Here is a 19,926-nt window from a genome sequence, read left to right as displayed (position 1 = left end):
GAAATGAGACTTTCAGAGGCATAAACAACAATCCAGCACCGAACTACCGCTTGTGCTTCAGAAAAAATTCTCCTCTATATAAATTTTAAGCAGGTACATACTAAGAAAACCAAATCATGCACGGCAATGCAAAACAGCACCTCTTCATAACAAAGCAATGAAGCCTACCTGTCCACTTCCACGAAAGGTGTAATCTGTGCTTTACAGATGAGACGTGTTAACCACGATGACGTTAACTGACTTACCCCAGGTACAAGGAGGAGCGGCTTCAACAGCAGAACTAGATTGCTTCCAAAAATGAGATCCCAGTCCTGTGCTCTGGCCATGCTTCACCTCTAAACGCGGCAGCAGAAGCACTGCTACTGGAACTAATTAAAGGCAAATCGGTAGAACTAGGAGCCATGACGCAAGAAAATATCCTGCGTAGCATCCAAGAAAGCCACCAGATAATCCAAAAGGATGTTTAAGAGCCTGGCTCTCAGAGATCTTGGGATCTGCCAGGTCCATTGCAAGCGTCTGCTTGTTCCCTCATCCCCTATTTCTTCACACCAATTAGCTACAGCACTTCATAACTAGTGCCCAAGTCCAAATAACCATCTTTGAAATCCCTGCTTTCACACAAGAATCAAAAACTACAGATCCTGAAGGATTTATGAAATCTACTAGATGGCTGACATTTAAAATGTCTATTTTCCTTCAAAGGTAGCAAAGCCAGAACGCTTTCACAGCAATTAAAGTGATTCCTCAAGAAGCACAGCTACTAAGAGTTTGTGTGGTCACAGCACTTCCCCAAAGGTCAGGTATTTATTCTCTGTTTGTTCCCTCAGCCCCAGAAAACATACACTTGTTTTACACCTGGAAATCTCTTTTGTCCACGGACGGCACTACAGGGAGCGGCCATAGGAAGAAGGCAACAGAGAAGTTTGAAGAGCAGGGACTCATTGACCAGATGAGCTGAAACTGTGGACTACGTGGACAGATTTACTTTCTCTCACTTCAGGTTTGCATTGGTTGCTGAACACATCAAAATCCAGGCGGCTCATATGTCTCAAAAGAACATTAACTGCCCCCAATCCTGGGCCACCCCCAAAAGCACATGTCACCCATGGATTAGTAAATGAATTCTTTTTTTAAAAAGACAAGTTTGTTGTATACAACATCCATTAATGCTGTAATTAGGTTCTGTGTTCAGAAACATCCCATGAGTTTCCATCAGTTGATGACAAAAGGGACGGTTTTGCTGAAAGCCTCTTCATACATTTCATCAGGAACCGGGCCAACGTGCAGCAGCCAGGCGAGGGAAGAGGCCCTCCTTCCCACGGCTCCAGGAAGCACAGCGCACACCACACACTGTTTTCAGGCACAACCAACAGCCTCGGAGGCAGTCACTGCTTTCCTCACCAAGCACACCTTGGGCAGCCCCTCAACTTCACCAACAGTGAAATGTCCTTTTCTTTATGCACTTTGGGCCACCTGCTCCTTCACAGCAGTGCATAGGCACAGGGGCACACGCATCAACAACCCTCCTTCTACCTAAAAGGCCAGGCCAGCTCTAGTTTTCCTAGCACTTTACTCTTCAGGCAGCAGAAGCTGAGATTGCAAAGGCTCAGCTGAAACCTCAACATTCAGAAGTTGTAACTTCCCATTTTCAAGCAATCCTTCTAGAAAACATCACACTTCACTGTTGCAGTTGCTCCCCCCACCTCCCCACACATAAAACAATAATTCGTTTTTACCTCAATTGCAAATGCTGTTGCTTTCTTGTAAAAACCCCGAGTTTAAAGATGACTTCTTCCACTTGCCATAATCCATTGTGTGGGAGAAACAGACATACAATATCATATTGTTCCCTGTACAACACTTCGAGCTGTACTTTCTGCTCTGAACACACTGAAACTCCACTTGAGGCTACAGCAATTTCCATGCAGGAGACAAAGGAGAATCTTGTATCTGATCTAATACAGGATAAGTCAGCGTGCACTCATTTATTGCCTATAGTTCCCATCAGCTCAAGGAGAGACACTGTCCTAGAGTTTCAAGGCTATCTACGCTGCCTTTGTATACGGAAAACATACCTCGCACTCTGAGGTATTTTGAGAACCCTGTTTGAACGCTTCCCAGGAGTTCAGGTGAGGGACTGGAAATCGCTGAACCCCGGCTGCTTCTCACCGTTTTCAGCACACAATTTTGGGAAAGTTCATGCAAGGATTGCATCCTCATTTTCACCTTCTACAGAAATTCAGTTAATATTAGTCATTCACCTTAGACAGGTGCTGGGAAGCTTAATTAGAATGTGTACAGCACTCAGAGATTCTCAGATAAGATGTACTAGGGAAGGGCAGCACCATATTAATTAGCATGGATTCAAGTGACAAAAGCACTTCTCTCTCTCTCCTTCAGCTGTTGTAGCTTGAAAGAAAAATTACCCAGCACCACAGCCCTACACGTTGCAGTCAGAAAACCATCGGCACCACAGGGACCACATTTTTCTGGATGTGGTCTGAATTCCTGTCAGCTTTGCAAGGATTCTGACTTTTCACTGTGGCTGTAAACGGGAGCTCCCTGGAAGACGCTTATCCCAGCACAAGCCAAGGAAGGCAGAGTTTTAATATTCCTCCCCATGCAAGTATTTTCTCCCATTAAGTGCTTAAGAGCTGTACGATTAGGGATATTAATTTTTGCAGCTGGGCATTTTCTTTAAGAATGTAATTTTCCACACAGTTTTCTCATTTAGCTTTCTTTCACTCTAACCCCAAGGCATTCACTTACCCAGAAGAGGACTCTTCTGCAAGGTACAGAAAGGAATACACTCTTGCACTTCAGCCTGTCCTTTCCACACCTGCAACAGGCTTGCTTTCAGAAAACCCTATTACTACTTAGTTCAACCCAGTAACTTGTCTGCATTTCCAGACAATCAACACTAAGAGTCCAAAACTACAAATTCATTTATCCAAGGACCTGACTGTAACAAAGCTACATCATGGATCAAGTTTTTTTTAAAAAAGCACAAGGAGTGCCTTAAAAAACGTGAAAGGTGATACACTGAAATCCCACAGATACGCAGCACTTAGCAAGATGGCTGTGACAGGCTAGAATATGGATTAAAATTTAGAGAGGTTCATTGACATAGCAACACAAAACAAGAGCACAACTTAATTATTATCAGCCTTGGATGCACGATTTAACATAAGGGCGGTTACACCCACTTTGTTTTTCCCTCGGTGTCACCTGGGAAGAGGATGATGAGTCCTTCACTGCAAACAGTCCCAGCTGGTATCTGGGGACACACTTAAATAAAAGCTTTGTGCTTGACCTGCCACCAAATCCCTAGGAGTCGATGGTCAGGCACAGTAACAAGTGAGCTATTCCTCCAAATTCTGGCTGAATATTCTATTGTGAGAGTTTAGGCATAAGGAAGACAAAACCAGAAGGAAACAGCCTCCTGCCCTTCCCTGTCCCCATGCCCTCATCATCAGCCTGGCAGGCTCTTCCTCTCCTGAAAAGGGCTTCTCACATACTCTTTTTTCCTGAAAAAGACAAGCCTCTGAATAAAAATAGGAAATGATACAGTTCTGTTAATGTCATTTCAGTCTTCAGCAGAGAAGTGGAGGCAGAGGGGAAACATGTGAATTCCCCACAGCTTCCACGAGACACAACTTTTCTGCATTTCACAGTAGATTTTCTTCGCAGGCAAAGAGGAAAGCTGGACTACATGTTCTGGTTTTTAAACACGCTTACTTTTGCAAGTGATGATGGCGTCAGCCTGCTCACTCACTAATTTAAGCTTCCCGCTTCTCGGAGATAAATGTGCCTTTCAAATTGTTTATGCCAGCCTTCCTCTTCTCATCTTTCATCCCACTCTCGCAGCACCCACTGACTTCAGATGGTTCCATATCATTCAGTATCACTTGCATAGAATATGCTTTATATTTTTCAGCAAATTCAACTTTAACAGTGATTAAAACATATAGCAAAATAACAGTTCTTCAATACCAAGAGACCCTTCCTTCGAAGAATTCCAGGAAATGAATTCTCAAAACCCCCACAGTGATCTTTTAAGAAGTACAAAATTGGTCCCTAAACAAATTCCCTGTATTTCAAGGGAAGCAGATTGTAGAATATTTTTATTTATTAATACGATCATTCTCATGTTTGTGCTTTAACACAGTTGTGATGGCTTCAACCAAATGAAAAACCTCACACAACTACTTCTTTAAAGGGATGGGAGGCGGGTGGAAGAAAAAATGAGAGAAGAGTGGTTAAAATTAGTCACAAGAAAGCCTATAAATATACCCGTGGGCAGAGAAAGCATTCTCTCTTCTATTTAACTTAAAAATAGAGAGCTTAACTTTAAAAGACAAACAGATGCAATAGAGCAGATGTGATGAAGCAACAATGTAGCAGAGCTTAGAAAAGTCAACTGGGCAATTTAGCCAGGGATGTATATTGCAGGGGTGGGAGAGGAGGAGGAGGAGGAATCTTGTCAGAAACTACCTACTGGCTCAGGAAGCCCCAGAGGGAGAAAATTAAGGGCACACATATGATTGCAAGAGAAAAATTAAATCAGAGAGTCCTAGAGGCAGTATGGAATAGAGGTATAATGTGGAAAAATGTGATGCCAGGCCGGAAAATGTTTGTTACAAATGTTAAGCTTTGGCAGCAAGGGCTTGAATAGGATCACACGACCTGTGCATACACCTGCAATGTCAACTGAAAGTCAAAGGGACGTGTTGAACAAAAGTGCTCAAATACATTCAGTGAAGTAGAACATAAACCAGAAACTCACGGAACATGCTCAAATGCACCCTTCCCATCTCACCTAGTGCAGGGCAATGGCTTTAACGAAGACACGCCAAGGAGAAAGCAATGCTTCTGAGAGATGGTGGCTTCTGTTTTCCCCCCTCCCAACACTCACAGGCTGACTCTGTCCCACTAGATGCCAGGGGCTAACAGGAGTATGAATGTATTGTCTAAAAGTACTCCAGGTTCTTTGATAAGAATACAATAAAGATGTTAAAGTGATTTATCAATACATATCACTTTCCTTATTGCAAAAATCAGAATGTAAACAGGCAAAACAACAGTTGCAAAGGACAGATGCTTTATGATGCTAGGAAAATCCTACATGACATAATTGCAGCTGGTGCACCTGACAGCTTGGGCCAGTGGCACAGCACAGCAGGCCAGTGCCAAGAAAAGGAGACGCTCTGGGCCAATGTGCAGGAAAGAAGAGTTTAAGGACAATGAGGTCACACAGAAACCACAAAAAATGTGTGTTAGAAACAGCATAGGTAGGACCCGTCCATCCAGTGTCCTCTGCCCTTTTGGCAAAACACGGGTGCTGTGAGTAAACAAGCAACATAATAAGCAACTTCCTGATCTGCTTTTCTCAGGCAGCCGCAGGGATGCCAAATGACAGCTCTGAGAGTTTCAGGCCCTGGCAAGCGCAAGAAAGAGCAGCCACCACAAAGAGAAAAACAAGTGGGCAGGAAACAACGACAAAGTGATCTTACTTTCGTTAGGCAGCTCCTCCCGATCCAGGTCATCAAGAGGGGCTGAGGCGCTGCTTCCACTGTCGTCCAGGGTGAGGATGAGGGGAACGTCATCATCCATGCTCACAGCCATCCTGACCCTTCAGAGGCTCCTACTCCAAGAACTTTAAATAACGCCTTTTTCAGTTCCACTTGTAAAACGCTTGTGTCAGAAACTCTCCCTAGAAAGTCTTCCATCAGGGATGTCTTCTAGACATGAGAATATAAAGGTATGTGTACCCATCTCTAGAGAGAACAGTTCAAAAAAGGATCTAGTTATTTGCTTTCAAAAAGCAGCACAGGATCCTAGACTCAACAGCAGTATTTATGCAAAAGCTAAATTCAAAAAGTCAGGTTTGGGCTGCCTATTCCAGTCAGTGCACAGCTCGCAGCATAGCATGGAAGAAAAAGAAAGCGCTTCTTGAGAAACTCCTGACCACTCAGCACAAGAAGCAGGTGAGTGTGATGCATCCAGAGCCAACATGATGCTAAGTGTCCCCATCACACATGGCTCTTTCCCCTGTCATGCCAAAATACCTCGATTTCAGGTGGGGAGGGGCAGGAGGGAGAAAAAGAGACCAGTTTGAAGCTGCACACATGAAGTTCCTGTAGGCTTTTTTACTGGGTGATGTCACTGTCACAAAGTCACAGATTTCTTTAAAAGGTGGAGGAAAAAAAAAATAATCAGGCAGTCCCCGGACAACGTTACAGGGACGCTCCGCAACCGGTGTCGCCACGCAGATCTTACTCTTCCCGTCTCCTTCCTCGCAGGCCGTGGCGAGGGCAGGAAGAAGTCACGCCGGAGGCCGCATCTCCCACAGCAACAGGCCGACCGCGCCGCTGCTGAGCGGGGGCCTCGGGCCGAGCCGCCCCGCGCCCGCTGGGCTGCACCGAGAGCCGGGACGGGAGTCTTCGCGGCGGACACTCACGGCTGGGCAGCAGGCAGAGCGGCCGGGACCGGACTCCTCCCGCGGCCTAGGAGAGAGGGACACCGAGACGGGGCTGTCACCGCGCTGTGGAGGCCTCGGGCCGGCCCCCTCCCCGGGCTCCCCTCAGCCCCATCACCCTCCCGGCACGAGCCAACCGGCCCCGCCGCCACCCCCGGCTTCCGCGGAGCCCTCGTGCAACCCGCAGGTGAGCCTGCCCCCCACCAGCCCCTCATGCCTGCGGCCCCCAGGGACCCCCCCCCCCGCCGGTACCCGCCCCGACCCGGCCCCGCCGAACCGGCGCCCGCGGCCGCTGCGCCACCTCGCCTCAGCGCCCGGCGCGCGCGGCCCCGCCCCGCCGCCTCTCATTGGCCGCGGCCGCTTGGGCCCCTCCCGAAGAGGCCGAGCCTCCCCCTCTCCCGCCAATCCACGCTCCGTGCCCGCTCCGCCCCGCCCACCGCCGGCCCCTGGCCCCCGCGAGGTGATCCGGATTACTCCCGCCTCCTCCTCCCTCCAGCACTTCGCCTCGTCGTTGGGTGGCGGCGCTGCCTCTCCGGCCAGGCGAGGATGCCGATTGGCCGAAAGTGGTGATGGACTAAGAACATCACGCCTCGACCACGGGGAGGAAGGGGCGGGCTCTCGCGGAGCGGAGCGCAGGCTGCCATTGGCTGTGTTGAGGGCCCGCCCCGGGGGTCAGAGGCGAGCGGAGCGGTCGCCTAGCAACGGCGCGACGCGGGCGGAGGGCGGGAGCTCTGGGCCCGCCGAAGCCCACCCTGAGGGGAGCCCCCAGCCCCCGCGCTGGGCCGCTGCCCCGGCCCGCCCCGAGGAGGAGTTGTTTCTGTTCCCAGGCGCCGCTCCGGGGCCGTCGGTGGGCGCAGGGAAGAGATGGGCCCTGAGGAGGGGCAGGGCAGCACAGCCCAGCTCCAAGAGGCACCGGGGACAGTAGGTGCCGTGAAGGGCCGAGGGCCCCGTCGGTGAAAGACGACGCTCCCAAGACCCCAGGATTACATCCACCTCTGAGGATTCTCACGCTGGAAGCGAGCAGCCCAGTGTGCAATGAATAAATCTGCTCCAGGCTGAGCATTTTGCTCACAGGCAGCCCACTGAGCAGAGTCTCCAGGACAGTCCCTCTGAGCCCAATCCAGCCCGATAAAGCCACGGGGCTCTGTCCAGTGGCTCTGATTGTTTTGCCACCAGCAGAACTCCCATCAGTGTTACAAAGGGGTAGGTAAGCTCTCTGTCCAGCTGGAGCATCCCCCTTGCTCCCAGAGCAGAGGTGTCCAGCCTTAAATTACCAACACCTTTGCAAATGAGCCTTTTATTCCGTCCAGCTGATGCCTCGCACACCCTCCCCTTCTTAGTGGTACTTCTTTGTGTCATCCTCCAGGGCTGGATTTATAAGGAAGACAATGTGATGAGAGATCTCAAAAACAGCTTGCAAGAGCTGGCCAAAAGACTTCAAGATCCGCAGACCAAGCATAAAGCGGTGAAACAGCAGAAACGGGAGCTGTGGGCTTCCCCGAATGAACGTGCCGAGCTACAGCTGGACACTTGGCACCTACGGATACAACTCAGAACACTTGTATTGGAGCACTGAGAATCAGTGCTGGCTCTTGAAAAGGTAGTGCAGGAGATTAAACCTGTCATAGTGCTGTCAGGTCAGGCTGTTGCCTGCTTCAGATAATTACCTGGCTCCTGCCAGCTCCTGGCAGGATGCATACGCTGTTTTTGGGAGCGTACTTGCTTCATCACAATGCTCTGCTGATTTCAGTGGAAAGAAGCCCTATAACAACACAATTGCAACACCAAGCAAGTAGCTTACTCGCAGGACCGCCTTTCCTCCCCATCCACTGACTCAGCTCTGAAACCTCCTCTGCAAAGCGCTGTGCCAGCCTGGAGAGGCTGCACACTAGCCAAAATGCAGAGCAGTGAAGCTACCACAGATCAGGTGAGGCACGTGTTGAGAAACAAGGGAGCTGGTATGGGCTAAGCAGAGCAAATGCAATACTGCCTGCACATAAAACCATCTTTTATAGTCGTTTGTAGCACCCAGGGCTGGGCGCAGCTCATTTTGGAATCGAAGCAGTTCCCAGACTGGCTGGTAATTTGCTGAGACACACAAGACAAGCAGTCAGAATTGAGTCCATGGTGGAGAGTGTGATTTATCACAATGCTGAGCAGATAGAAAAACTAGAAATAAGAGCAGCAGCAGGCAGGAGTCCCAGCTGTGATTCAGGCCTCTGTATCAACAACTCTCACCTGAGCTGAGCATCAGTGACACTGGACAGGGTGAATCGGAAGCTAGGAAACAACCAAATATTTCCCCCACCTCATTTTATTCACACTTGGTGTTTGCTCCACACAAGCACCAGCCTACAGGCAGGGCAGCCACAGCAGCAATGGGGCATCTTTTGCTCTCATGCTGGACTGCACAGCTCTGGTAGAACAAGAGGACAGGGCAGTAGTGAAGCATCAAATGCAAGTGAGAACTGCAGTACAAAATTCAAGCAACCCATTTGTATTTTAACCAACATTGTCCTTGTGGTGTAAATAACGAGGAAGTGCCAGTTCCGACCTCCTGATGGCCTGGAAGCCCTCGGTGGCAACCTGGGCCAATGTGGGACAGGAAAGTGTGTGGCTGATGCGACGGTCTCTGGTTTCCCCTATTGATTCCTTGGAGCCTGAACGCAGCAGTGGGAGTAAAATGGCCACCCCTGGCCATACAAGCCACTCCCAACTTGGTTTTCACATAAAATCTCTCTTTGTTTTAAAAGGCTTCAGCTTTCAAGTACTCCAACACTCCAACATTGCACTTTGTATCCTGCTTTCGGGTTCAGCAGTTCTCTGCTGCTTAGATTTCAGAGCAGTTACCCCAGTTTACCGATGACTCGCCTCGCTGGATCTGACTCATCCACCTGCTGCTAGGGAACAGGCCTCTCTTTCGTGTCAATCCTTAACCCTCTTGTCTCCATCTAGTGTCCAAATCACACTTTGGTTTCTCTCCCAGCCCACTTGAGAGACCTGCAGGCTTAACAGCTTGCATGTCACTGTGATGACAACCCAAATGAAGTTGAGCAGGCTCAGATTCATGTCAGCACCCCCAGAGCCTCCTCTGAGAAGGCCCTAATTGCTTTCATGTCCCTACAGTTTTTACCCGTGGAAAAAAGCTGCTTGATTCCTGCAAGGTGTAGGGAGGGGGGGCTGAAAGCTTGATGCTGATCATAAAGATCCTCATCTTCTTAGGTTTTTAATAACATCGGGTTATTCTTGCTTCCCATCAGGGTGGCTGGAGCACCGAGCCCCAGAACTGCTGGCTCCCCTAACCCTTCCCCTCCTCCTCTGCGTGGCTCACCAGTGCAGTGGGCAAGGAATAAACCGCTGCCAAGTGCCACTAAAACTGCCTGTCCCTGGCCACCTGCAGCCCGACAAGTCCTGGCTCTTCCCACGCACATATTAGCTGGGTTACAGCACCACTAATAGAACCTGTTTCTCAGCAAAGCTCTTGGCTCAGGCTCAGCCCCATCCAAACCACACAGATGGGGCCTTTTCTTCACAGCGGTGGCAAAGCAGGCCCTGACCTGCATGTGCCCTACTCGGCCAGTCCCCACCAGCGGACGGAGGCTGTCTGCAATGTAGGGAAGCTGCGGTGGGAGGTTCAAAAGAGCATGAAGGAATTTCCACCTGGCACCTCTTGAAAAGTCTCATCAGGCTCACTTCCTTTTTTGGTCCCTTTGGGAAGGCTCAGGCCAGCAGGCAGGGGCCAATTCTACCTAGATTTGGGCTAACTACAAGGATTCCTCCACAGGGTTGTGCAGGGAGAACCCGGTGAAGGCCCTCAAGCTTGTAGTAACTGGCATCTGCTGTCTTGCCAGGCTGAGCGAGAGGCACTTCATGCTGTCTGCACAAAGGAAAAGGCTTGGCCCTGAAGGGGAAACACACGGTGCTTACCTACTGTTCCTGGAGTGAGGAGGAATGCTGAATGCAGCAGAAGATTGAGCGGGACATGAGGGAGATGGCTGTGACCTGTGCTGCCACCTGCATCCAGAAAAGCTGCTTGTTCCAGACACTCCTCACGTCGAAGATGAAGAAAAAGGGAGAGGGCATGAAGGCCAAGAAATAAGCACAAAATCCATCCTCTGCCCTCCATTCTTTCCTCCCAGCAAGGCTGCTTGCTCCCCTGGGGCTCAGCTCTCCCAGATTACAACCATCAGCTGAGATAGCACTTGCACTGAGGCCTGAGCCTGCCAGGGCTGGCTGTCAGAGACAGAGGACATCAGAGCAGTGGTATGATGACATGTTCTCACCATTTTAGGTTGAGCTCTGTTGCCTTTCAAAAGCAGTAACAACCTTTCTTGCCAACGGGACTGGAGCAGGAGCGCAGGCTCCTGGCTGGCCTTCCTAGCTTCAGTACCCTTCGTGTGCTCACATGGGTCAAGGCCCAATCCTGCTGCTGCTCAAGGTGGCAATAAAATAATTTCTGGGGGCAGAATGATGCACTTAACCTGGACCAGTTTGTCCTTGGGTGAATTTGAGAGAATGTTTCCCTTTGCACGGGAGGGAGTTACCGAACTCCCAGTGACTCCCCTGCATTCCCCAACTTCAGCAGCTGGTCGCTGCAGCCCCCCTTCCCAGGGGGGCAGTGACACTGGCTGCAAACCCCGTCACCCGGCCCACGTCCTTTAGCTGCCTCCCTACCTGTATTCCTACCAACCGAGTTGCTCTTTCCCACCTCTAGAATGGAAACCGAAGAGGAGCTTCTTTTGCCCAGTCTTTGGAGACGCTAGCTGTGCCCAGATCACACAGCAGCATCCCACAGACCAAACACGAGGCCCCAGCAGATTTGCCTTGGATCATTTATTTGGCAATGAGCAGGGTGTTGCTGTGAGAGCACCTCACAACCCTCAGTGCAAACCATGGGATTATGTGTCCACTCAGCACGTCCTCAGCAGGAGCAGGGCGATGCCATTCCTCACCTCTCAGCTTGTCCTCCCTTGCCAGAGGAGATCATTAAAGTGTTGATGAAATGGAGCGAGTCCAGCAGAGAGCCACCAGGATGGTCGGGGCTGGAGCACACATCCCATGCGCAGAGCCTGAGGGAACAGGGCTCCTTCAGCCTGGAGAAGGGAAGGTTTCGGGGGGCCTCAGCACAGCCTCCCAGTACCTGCGAAAAGGAGGTGACCGTGAGGATTGAGCCAAGCTTGGTGCTCAGGTGCAGAGCAGAATGAGAGAGCAGACACAATTTGAAACAAGAAAGGCTCCAACTGGATATAAAGGGAAACTTTTCACCCCAAGGACAGTCAAGCAGTGGGAGGGGGTGCCAGGGAGGTGGAGGGTTTCCACCACCCAACTGGGTAAAGCCCTGGGCAGCCCTGCCTGAGCCCACAGCTCACCGGCCTGGAGCAGGAGCCTGGGCTAGAGATCTCCTGCAGTCCTGCTGAGCATGAGCCATCCTGTGATTGTACATGACAGGCAGGTTGAAGCAGGTCCCCTCTCCCCAGAAATGGTCAGTGGAGGTCCCCGTCAGGCCCTCAGACCTTAACTGTCCCGGCCAGCCTCTCCTGGGACCCCCACTCCGGCGGTACCCTCTGCTCCCTGCTCCGGGAGCTCCAGCCGAGCTCATGCTCTGCTGTCCCCCCCCCGAGTGAGGCTGTAGGTGTACCTGTGCCTGGTCCTTCTCCTGCACAGGCCTCGGACCTACGCTGCAGGCAGCCCTGCCTCCTGCTGTTCCAACGTCCCGGCTGGAATTCCTGGAGAGGAGGAACCTGACTCATTACCACACCTCATCCAACAACCACAGGACACTCAGTGGAAGCTGCTGTTACCACCAACACTGTCCCGCTCTGGTGCTGCAGTCACGCTCAGTTCCCAGCTCATCCTTCTGTGTGGAGCAGCATCCCCAACCTCTGTGGCTGCGGCCACGGGAGGTCCCAGGGCCCTCACGGACTCACCCACCGGGAGGTCAGGTCCCACTCGGGGAGACAAAAGCTGTAGTTACATCCAGAGGGACATTTGGCTTCACTTCCAGGGAGGCCTGGGTTTACAGCCACCCACTGCTGCGGAGCTCCTGGCCAGAGGAGGGCCTGACACACTTGTCGACCGACCCCTCATCAGAGGTCTTCGGGGGGTCGCAGGGGCTGTCGGAGGACTCTGGTTTTTACATCTTTCAGTCTTGAGGTTGTCTGAAGGCAGACAGAGCCTGTCTGAGGGGGTGCTCAGCCGGCTGAGAGACTGGGAACGTCCTCTGCAGGGAGCATCCCGGCCTGCGGAGCAAGAATCGCCGTCGGGACGCTTCCAGAGGCAGGACTCGCCCTTGCGGCCCGTCTCAGAGCCCGCTGCTGCCGGCGACGCAGGGGCCCGCGGGTGGACGGCTCTCAGGGGGGTCTCCCTGGAGGGCGGGGAAGGGCTGGGCTGGTTTCGGGGGGCAGGCGGAGGGCTCCAGAGCAGCGGATGGAGCTTGGCTACATCTTCCTTCTTCATCCAAGGAGCTGCCCAGGCCGGACCCTCGGGCTTAGCACCGAAGAGGGACTCGTCGCAGAAGGACGGAGTGTGGCTTCTCAACCTTCACGGGGCAGCAAGGAGAGAAACCGGGTGTTTATTCAGGCAGCTCGCAGCGGGAAGAACCCTCGCGGGCCCGTGGAAGGAGGTTGAGCTGCACCCCCAGACCCTCCCGAGGGCCGCCCGGGGCCCGCCGAGCCCGGCCCGGGGGAACGGCGGGGCGCTGCCGGGCCGCCCTCCCCAGGCTAAGGCACGCGGGGGCCAGGGCCGCCTAGTGAGCCCCGAAAACCCGCGGCAGCGCCCCGGGCCGCCGCTCACCTGCACTTACTCCTCGGCCGGGAGCCGCCGCCACCGGGAGTCGCCGCCGCCGCCGCCGCCCAGGGAGGCGCGAAACCGGGCGGCGCCGGGCGCGCCCCCGCGGGACTCCCGAACAGCGACTCATCCACGAAGGACGGACGAGCCCGGCGGACGCCCCGGGCGCGGCCCCGCCGCGGGAGCTGAGCAGCGGCCACGAGACCGGAGGCACCTCCCGGTGCCGGCCCCGCCGCCCGCATGGCCCCGCGCCGCGGGAGAGCAGCGCAGGCCCCGCCCCTTCCGGGCACGCCCCGCCACGTGCTTCCGCCGCTGCTGCCAACATGGCGCCGCCGCGCGCCCGCCGCCAGCCCCGGGGAGCGCCGGTAGGAGGGGGGGGGCGGGAGGGACCGGGGAGGGTCTTGAGGGCGGCGTTCCTGGTGTCCCCGGTGCCGGTGTCCCCACTGCGCCTGGCGCTGATGTCCCTTGTTACGGTGCCCGTGTGCCCGGTCCCCATGTGTCGGGGTCCCCTGTGCCCACTGCTGGCATCCTCGGTACCGGTGTCCCCGGTACCAGTATCCCCAGTCGCCACGTGCTGCTGTGCCTGGTACCGGTGTCCCCAGTCCCCGTGTGTCGGCGTCCCCAATACTGGTGTCACCAGTCCCTGTGCGCTCATGTCCCCAAAACCAGTGTCCCCAGTCCCCATCTGCCATAATCCCCATGTGCCAGTGTCCCCAGTGCTGGTGTCCCCAGTGCCGGTGTACCCGGTACCAGTGTCCCCAGTGCCGATGTCCCTGGTGCCAGTGTACCTGGTACCAGTGTCCCAGCTACTGGTGTCCCCGGTGCCACTGTCCTTAGTGCCAGTGTACCCACTACCAGTGTCGCAGCTACTGGTGTCCCCAGTACCAGTGTCCCTAGTGCTGCTGTCCCCAGTGCCAGTGTCCCCAGTGTTGGTGTCCCTCGTGCCAGTGTCCCCAGTGCTGGTGTCCCCACTGCCAGTGTCCCTCATGCCAGTGTTCCCGGTGCTGGTGGCCCCACTGCCAGTGTCCCTGGTACCAGTGTCCCCAGTGCTGGTGTCTCCAGTACCAGTGTCTCCAGTGCCGGTGTCCCCAGTGCTGGTGTCGCTGCCCACCAGACCGGCAGTGCAGAGCTGTGGTGCCCTGGCACCACTGGGACGCCCATCACCGCCGCCGTGTCCCCTCGCTGTCCCCAGGTCCCTGCGCCGGCGCTGCCCGCCTTCCCTGCCACCGAGGAGGACGATGGCGCCGACGCCGAGCCGGACACACGGGCCATGGTGCGGGCCCAGAACCAGAAGAAGAAGAAATCCGGGGGCTTCCAGTCCATGGGTGCGTGCGGGGCAGGGGACAGCCGTCCCTGGGGTGGGGACTGTCCCCTCACCTGTCCCCATCCCCGCAGGCCTCAGCTACCCCGTCTTCAAGGGCATCATGAAGAAGGGCTACAAGGTGCCCACCCCCATCCAGAGGAAGGTGAGCGTGGGGGGTGGCGGGACCCCCGCCCCGGGGCGGTGGCAGTGACGGTGACAGTGACGGCGGGGCGGTGTCTCGCAGAGCATCCCCGCCATCCTGCGCGGCCGGGACGTGGTGGCGATGGCGCGGACGGGCAGCGGGAAGACGGCCTGCTTCCTCATCCCCATGTTCGAGCGGCTGAAGGCGCCCAGCCAGGCCGGGGCACGCGCCCTCGTCCTCTCACCCACCCGCGAGCTGGCCCTGCAGACCCTGAAGTTCACCAAGGAGGTACGGGGGGACAGCGGGGACAACGGGGGCAAGGGGGTTGGTTTTAACACCCACCCTGATGTGTTTCTTTCTCACCTCGCAGCTGGGCAAGTTCACAGGCCTGAAGACAGCCCTGATCCTAGGAGGGGATAAGTAAGCCGTCCCCACCGGTCCCCACTTCCCTAAAGCCTCCCCAAAACCTGCTGAGGGGCTGGGCTGCCCCGTGGTGCCCAGTGCCACCCCAGCGTCTCCCCGCTCTCGCAGGATGGAGGACCAGTTTGCTGCCCTGCATGAGAACCCCGACATGTGAGTGGGGGCACGGGGAGGGGACCTGGTGGGGAAATGGTCCCCAAGAGCTACCGGCTTCCCAGGGACGCCACTGGTGTTTACAGCCAGCGTTCCCGATGGATGTGTCCTGGTGTTCCCTTGGAGCATCTTCCCGTGCTCCCCGCAGGGGACAAGGGGCTCTATTGAGTCTTTTTTGGGTCAGATTTGGGACCTGCACCCGGGATGGTGTGGGGATGCTGTCCCCCCACCCAGCCTGGTCCTGTCACCACCTCTGTCCCCACAGAATCATCGCCACCCCCGGGCGCCTGGTGCACGTGGCGGTGGAGATGAAACTGAAGCTGCACACCGTGGAGTACGTGGTGTTCGACGAGGCCGACAGGTCAGCGGGGTGCAGTGGGGTCCCTGGGGGTCTCCGGGGCTGGCGGTGTCCCCCCACGGAGGGACCGAACAGGCACTGCCATGTCCCATGTCCCCTCCCCTGCAGGCTCTTCGAGATGGGCTTCGCCGAGCAGCTCCAGGAGATCATCGCCCGGCTCCCAGACTGCCACCAGACTGTCCTCTTCTCCGCCACGCTGCCCAAGCTGCTCGTCGAGTTTGCCCGGGCTGGTGAGAGCGTGGGGCGGGCGGCAGCTGGGGGGGAGCCTGGGGATGGGGACATGACGCGGTTCCGCAGCTGGGCTGGCCCCAGGGCTGGCAAAACAGAGCTGGGTGGAGGCTTGGCCAAGCGGGTGCAGGGCTGGTCCCAGTGGCACATCCCATGTGCGACCCACGTGTCACCACATCCCGCAGGTCTCACCGAGCCCATGCTGATCCGTCTGGATGTGGAGTCCAAGCTCAGCGAGCAGCTCAAGGTGAGAGGGGCCAAGGGGGCTCGAGATGGGCTTTGTGCCCCCCACCCCCTGCAGGCCACCCTGCGGTGGCTCCAGGCACGCAAGGAGGGGACAAGGCGTGGCAGTGTCTGAAGTGGGGACGCAGAGGGGCTGAGCTCTGCCCTCCCCTTGCAGCTGGCTTTCTTCCACGTGCGCGGGGACGACAAACCAGCCGTGCTGCTCCACCTGCTCCGGAGCGTGGTGAAGCCTCAGGACCAGACGGTCGTCTTCGTGGCCACCAAGCACCACACGGAGTACCTCAAGGAGGCAAGTGGCATTTGGGGGTGCCCAGTGTGTACCCCTGTTAGAGGGCAGGCTGCCAGGGGTACCTAGAACCCCTTTCTGGACCCACATGGGGTCTGCATCTGTGGGCACATCCCTGCTGGAGTCCCTGCCTCTGTTTAGCTGGGTTGAAGGAGAAATCCCAGCGTATGTGATCATGGAGGTGCTGCATCCACCTGCCCCTCAGACAGAGTGGGGAGCGCAGTGGGATTTGGGGGTCCGGGTGGGCACCCTGGGTTCTCCGGGAGACTGACGGTGCATGTCCAGGGGGGATCTGATCTCTCTTTCCTCCTCCCCAGCTGCTGACGGCCCAGGGCATCCGCTGCACACACATCTACAGCTCGCTGGACCAGACCGCCCGCAAGATCAACATCGCCAAGTTCGCCCAGGGCAAGTGCCCGGTGCTGCTGGTCACCGACGTGGCCGCCCGTGGGCTCGACATCCCCATGCTGGACAACGTCATCAACTACAGCTTCCCCGCCAAGGCCAAGCTGTTCCTGCATCGCGTCGGTGGGTGCTGGTGCCCCGCGCAGGGACCCTTCCAACCTGGGGGTCCCTCAGGGTGACAGGGAGGGGGTGAATGGGCTGTCCCTCATCCCGTTTTTCCCATCCCTGTGGCCTGCTGGGCTGGCACTGGTGCCCCTGCCGTGGTGCTGCTATCTTTGGGGCAGGAGGTCTCCGTGTTGTGACATCAGGAGACAGGCTGGGGACAAAGCAGGGGCAGGACTGTCCCTTATCTCCCAGGTGGACTGGGGAGGCTCCTGGGGGCAGGGCTGGTGCTTTCCCTTCAGCGTGACACCGTGGTGGGCTCCCCTTCGCTCCCCCACCAGCCGTGCCCAGCTGGTAAACATCACGTGCGTGGGCTCCCAGGGGCACCAGTGGGTCCCTGCCCAGGTTGGGGCAGACTGGGCTGGCACTGGTCTGGTTTCTCATTCTCCTCCTCCCCTTGCCAGGTCGCGTGGCCCGAGCTGGCCGGAGTGGCATTGCCTACTCGCTGGTGGCTCCCGATGAGATACCATATGTCTTCGACCTCCACCTCTTTCTGGGGCACCCGCTCGTCCTCGCCGCTGCCCAGGAGATGCCCGCTGGTAAGACAGACCTGGTTGCAGGCGTCAGGGTGGCTGCATGTCCAAGCTGGGACACTGGCCACATGGCCACTGTGGTTTTATCCTTGGCTGGTGCTGGAGTTCGTGGTCTTGTGGTCAGCATTTGTGCAGAGGGGTGATACGCTCTCATTACTGGGGTGCAGCTGGGGAAAAGGGTGCTGGGGGCTCTGACACCCCGTGTGTCGGGGGATGCTGATTTAACCCTCCTGAGCTCCCCGTGGCTGTTAGCTCTGCTCTGTTAAGTCCCGTGCCCGCTGCAGCAATCCCAGGTGGGTGCCAGCGAGGTGACACGGTGTCCCTGGGGCTGCAGATGCCGGTGGGGTCTTGGGCCGTGTCCCCCAGAGCCTGGTGGACGACGAGGAGTGCCTGCTGCTGACGGACCACGAGGGCTCGCTGGAGCTGCGGAGCCTGCGCCGCGTCGCCGAGAACGCCCACAAGCAATACCTGCGCTCCCGGCCCGGCCCCTCGCCCGAGTCCATCAAGCGGGCAAAGGACCTGGACGTGTCTCAGCTGGGCATCCACCCGCTCTTCAGTGCGTGCCGCGGGGACGCCGAGGGAGGGGACCCCCTTCCCCTGGCCAGGGAGTTGATGGGTGCCCCTCTCCCTGCCCACCTTCCCCAGGTGCTCGCTTCGAAGACACCGAGCTGGAGAGGCTGCGGTTTGTGGACAGCATTAAAAACTACAAGTCCAAGGCAGTGAGTTGAGACCCGTCGTCGGGCAGGAGGCGCCTGGCGTGGGGCGGGAGGGAAGGTCCGTGCGGCCAGCGGGCAGCTCACCGGGGCTCCCCTCCCTCCCCGGGAGCAGACCATCTTCGAGATCAACGCCACGTCCCGGACGTTGGCCAGCACTGTGATGCGGTCGAAGCGGCGCCACGACCGTGCCCTCATCGAGAAGTACCAGCGTGGGCAGCAGGAGAAGCGGGCAGAGGCTCTCAAAGGCCAGGGGCTGTCCCCGGCCCTCCCCAGGCCCGAGGGGGGAGAAGAAGGAGAGGAGGAAAACCTCCAGGTAATGGGGCAGGAATGGGAGGTTTGCTGTGGCCGTGGCAGCTGCTGCCGGGCAGCCTCGGCCAGTGCTGGCAGCACGGGGGCCCCCGCGCTGTGCCAGGGTGCGGGGACCGGTACAGCGGCTGCCGGGGGGACGTGGCTCCCCCAGCCCCTCCTCCATCGCCTTCCAGGACGTGTTCTCCACCGTGGTGGGCCAGAAGCGAAAACGGGGCCGAGGGGTTGAAGACGGCGCCAGGAAAAAGCCGCAGCAGGCGGTGCAGCGGGACGATGACTTCTACATCCCGTACCGGCCCAAGGACTTTGAGAGCGAGAGGGGGTGAGTCCGGGGGGGCTCCTGCCGCCGGCCGGCGTGGGGGCTGCTCTCATCACCTGCCCTTTGCAGGCTGAGCGTGAGTGGCGAGGGCAGCGCCTTCGAGCAGCAGGCGGCCGGAGCCGTCCTGGATCTCATGGGTGACGAAAACCACAACCTCAACAAGAGCAGGCAGCTGCTGAAGTGGTGAGTGGGGTCCATCCGTGGGCTGGGGGCGGAATCGGGGCTGGGGGTACCCCACCACCCACTCCTACCGCCCTCCCCTCTCTCACAGGGACCGCAAGAAGAAGCGGTTTGTGGGGCAGACGGGCCAGGAGGACAAGAAGAAGGTGCGGACAGAGAGCGGGCGCTACATCAGCAGCTCCTACAAGAACAACCTGTATCCTGCCGGCAGGCTCTGCCGCCTGCCTGTGCCGTGGGGAGGGCTGGGGGCGAGGGGGAGCGGGGCTGGGCCTGGCGGCAACCCTGCAGCATCGTGCCCTGCTCCCGGGGATCCGTCCCCTGCCCGGCCCGGGGAGGGAGCCTGGGCGGATGCAATGAGGAATCACCACACGTTCCCTTAACCCACCCTGGCCCAGCTATGAGAAGTGGAAGCAGAAATACAAGGTTGACGAGCGGGATGAGGATGAGGACGAGAACCGGGGCGGGGAGCAGTTCAGAGGGAAGCACCGGCGTGGACACGGTGAGTACCCGGAGCAAGCGCCGGAGCCCCACATCGTCCCCCCGCCACCTCGCTCCGGCCACGGAGCTGAGCTTGGCCCTGTGCCCCCCGCAGGGCCCGGGCAGCCCCCGGCCCGGGGCAGGGTGCGCTCGGAGCTGAAGAACAAGCAGCAGATCCTGAAGCAGCGCAAGAAGGCGGCCAAGCAGCGCTTCCTGCAGAGCGGGGGGCTGAAGCGCCTGAAGGCCAGAAACCGGCAGCGGGTGCAGGAGCTGCGGCAAATGGCCTTCGGGCGCCGGGTGGGCGCCGCCAAGAAGGGCAAACTGCGGAAGAGGGTGTAGGGGAGGGGCCCGTGCCCCAGCAGCTCCCCCCACGCCGGGGCTGGGTACCGGGGAAGGAGACATTAAATACTTGGCTGGTTTTGCATCCCAAC

The 19,926-nt window shown here is 57.0% G+C and overlaps 3 protein-coding genes across 7 annotated transcripts in view; 1 reads left to right on the top strand and 2 right to left on the bottom strand.

Annotated features, from left to right (window-relative positions):
- Positions 1 to 6,712, bottom strand: part of TPCN1 (two pore segment channel 1) — a 49,165-nt gene extending 42,453 nt beyond the window's left edge. Inside the window, exons 1-2 of one of the 5 annotated variants that reach the window (XM_074843908.1) lie at positions 6,280 to 6,366; positions 5,514 to 5,777 (exon numbers count right to left, since the gene is read on the bottom strand). In XM_074843908.1, coding sequence (XP_074700009.1) covers positions 5,514 to 5,625 — 112 coding nt within the window. In that variant the 5' untranslated portion in view covers positions 5,626 to 5,777; positions 6,280 to 6,366. Of the gene's footprint in view, positions 1 to 245 lie in introns of all 5 variants that reach the window. The other 4 variants (XM_074843907.1, XM_074843912.1, XM_074843911.1 and 1 more) reach the window with 4 other exon arrangements.
- Positions 6,134 to 13,589, bottom strand: RITA1 (RBPJ interacting and tubulin associated 1). The gene is given in 6 exon segments (XM_074843928.1): positions 6,134 to 6,506; positions 10,406 to 10,523; positions 11,431 to 11,618; positions 12,117 to 13,016; positions 13,271 to 13,553; positions 13,556 to 13,589. Coding segments are annotated over 3 exon segments (861 nt in total). The 3' UTR covers positions 6,134 to 6,506; positions 10,406 to 10,523; positions 11,431 to 11,618; positions 12,117 to 12,472.
- Positions 13,570 to 19,925, top strand: DDX54 (DEAD-box helicase 54). The gene is made up of 20 exons (XM_074843918.1): positions 13,570 to 13,629; positions 14,457 to 14,589; positions 14,660 to 14,730; positions 14,812 to 14,997; positions 15,080 to 15,129; positions 15,241 to 15,282; positions 15,548 to 15,643; positions 15,749 to 15,870; positions 16,054 to 16,115; positions 16,269 to 16,400; positions 16,715 to 16,925; positions 17,369 to 17,503; positions 17,832 to 18,053; positions 18,143 to 18,216; positions 18,326 to 18,526; positions 18,696 to 18,841; positions 18,908 to 19,021; positions 19,110 to 19,214; positions 19,414 to 19,517; positions 19,611 to 19,925. The coding sequence occupies exons 1-20, from the start codon at positions 13,588 to 13,590 to the stop codon at positions 19,832 to 19,834; spliced, it is 2,472 nt and encodes an 823-aa protein (XP_074700019.1). The 5' UTR covers positions 13,570 to 13,587; the 3' UTR covers positions 19,835 to 19,925.
- The last annotated feature ends 1 nt before the right edge of the window (position 19,926 follows it).

This window comes from Strix aluco, chromosome 18, assembly GCF_031877795.1.
Source record: "Strix aluco isolate bStrAlu1 chromosome 18, bStrAlu1.hap1, whole genome shotgun sequence".
Classification (NCBI taxonomy): domain Eukaryota; kingdom Metazoa; phylum Chordata; class Aves; order Strigiformes; family Strigidae; genus Strix; species Strix aluco.
This window is presented reverse-complemented; position numbering and strand designations above follow the sequence as displayed.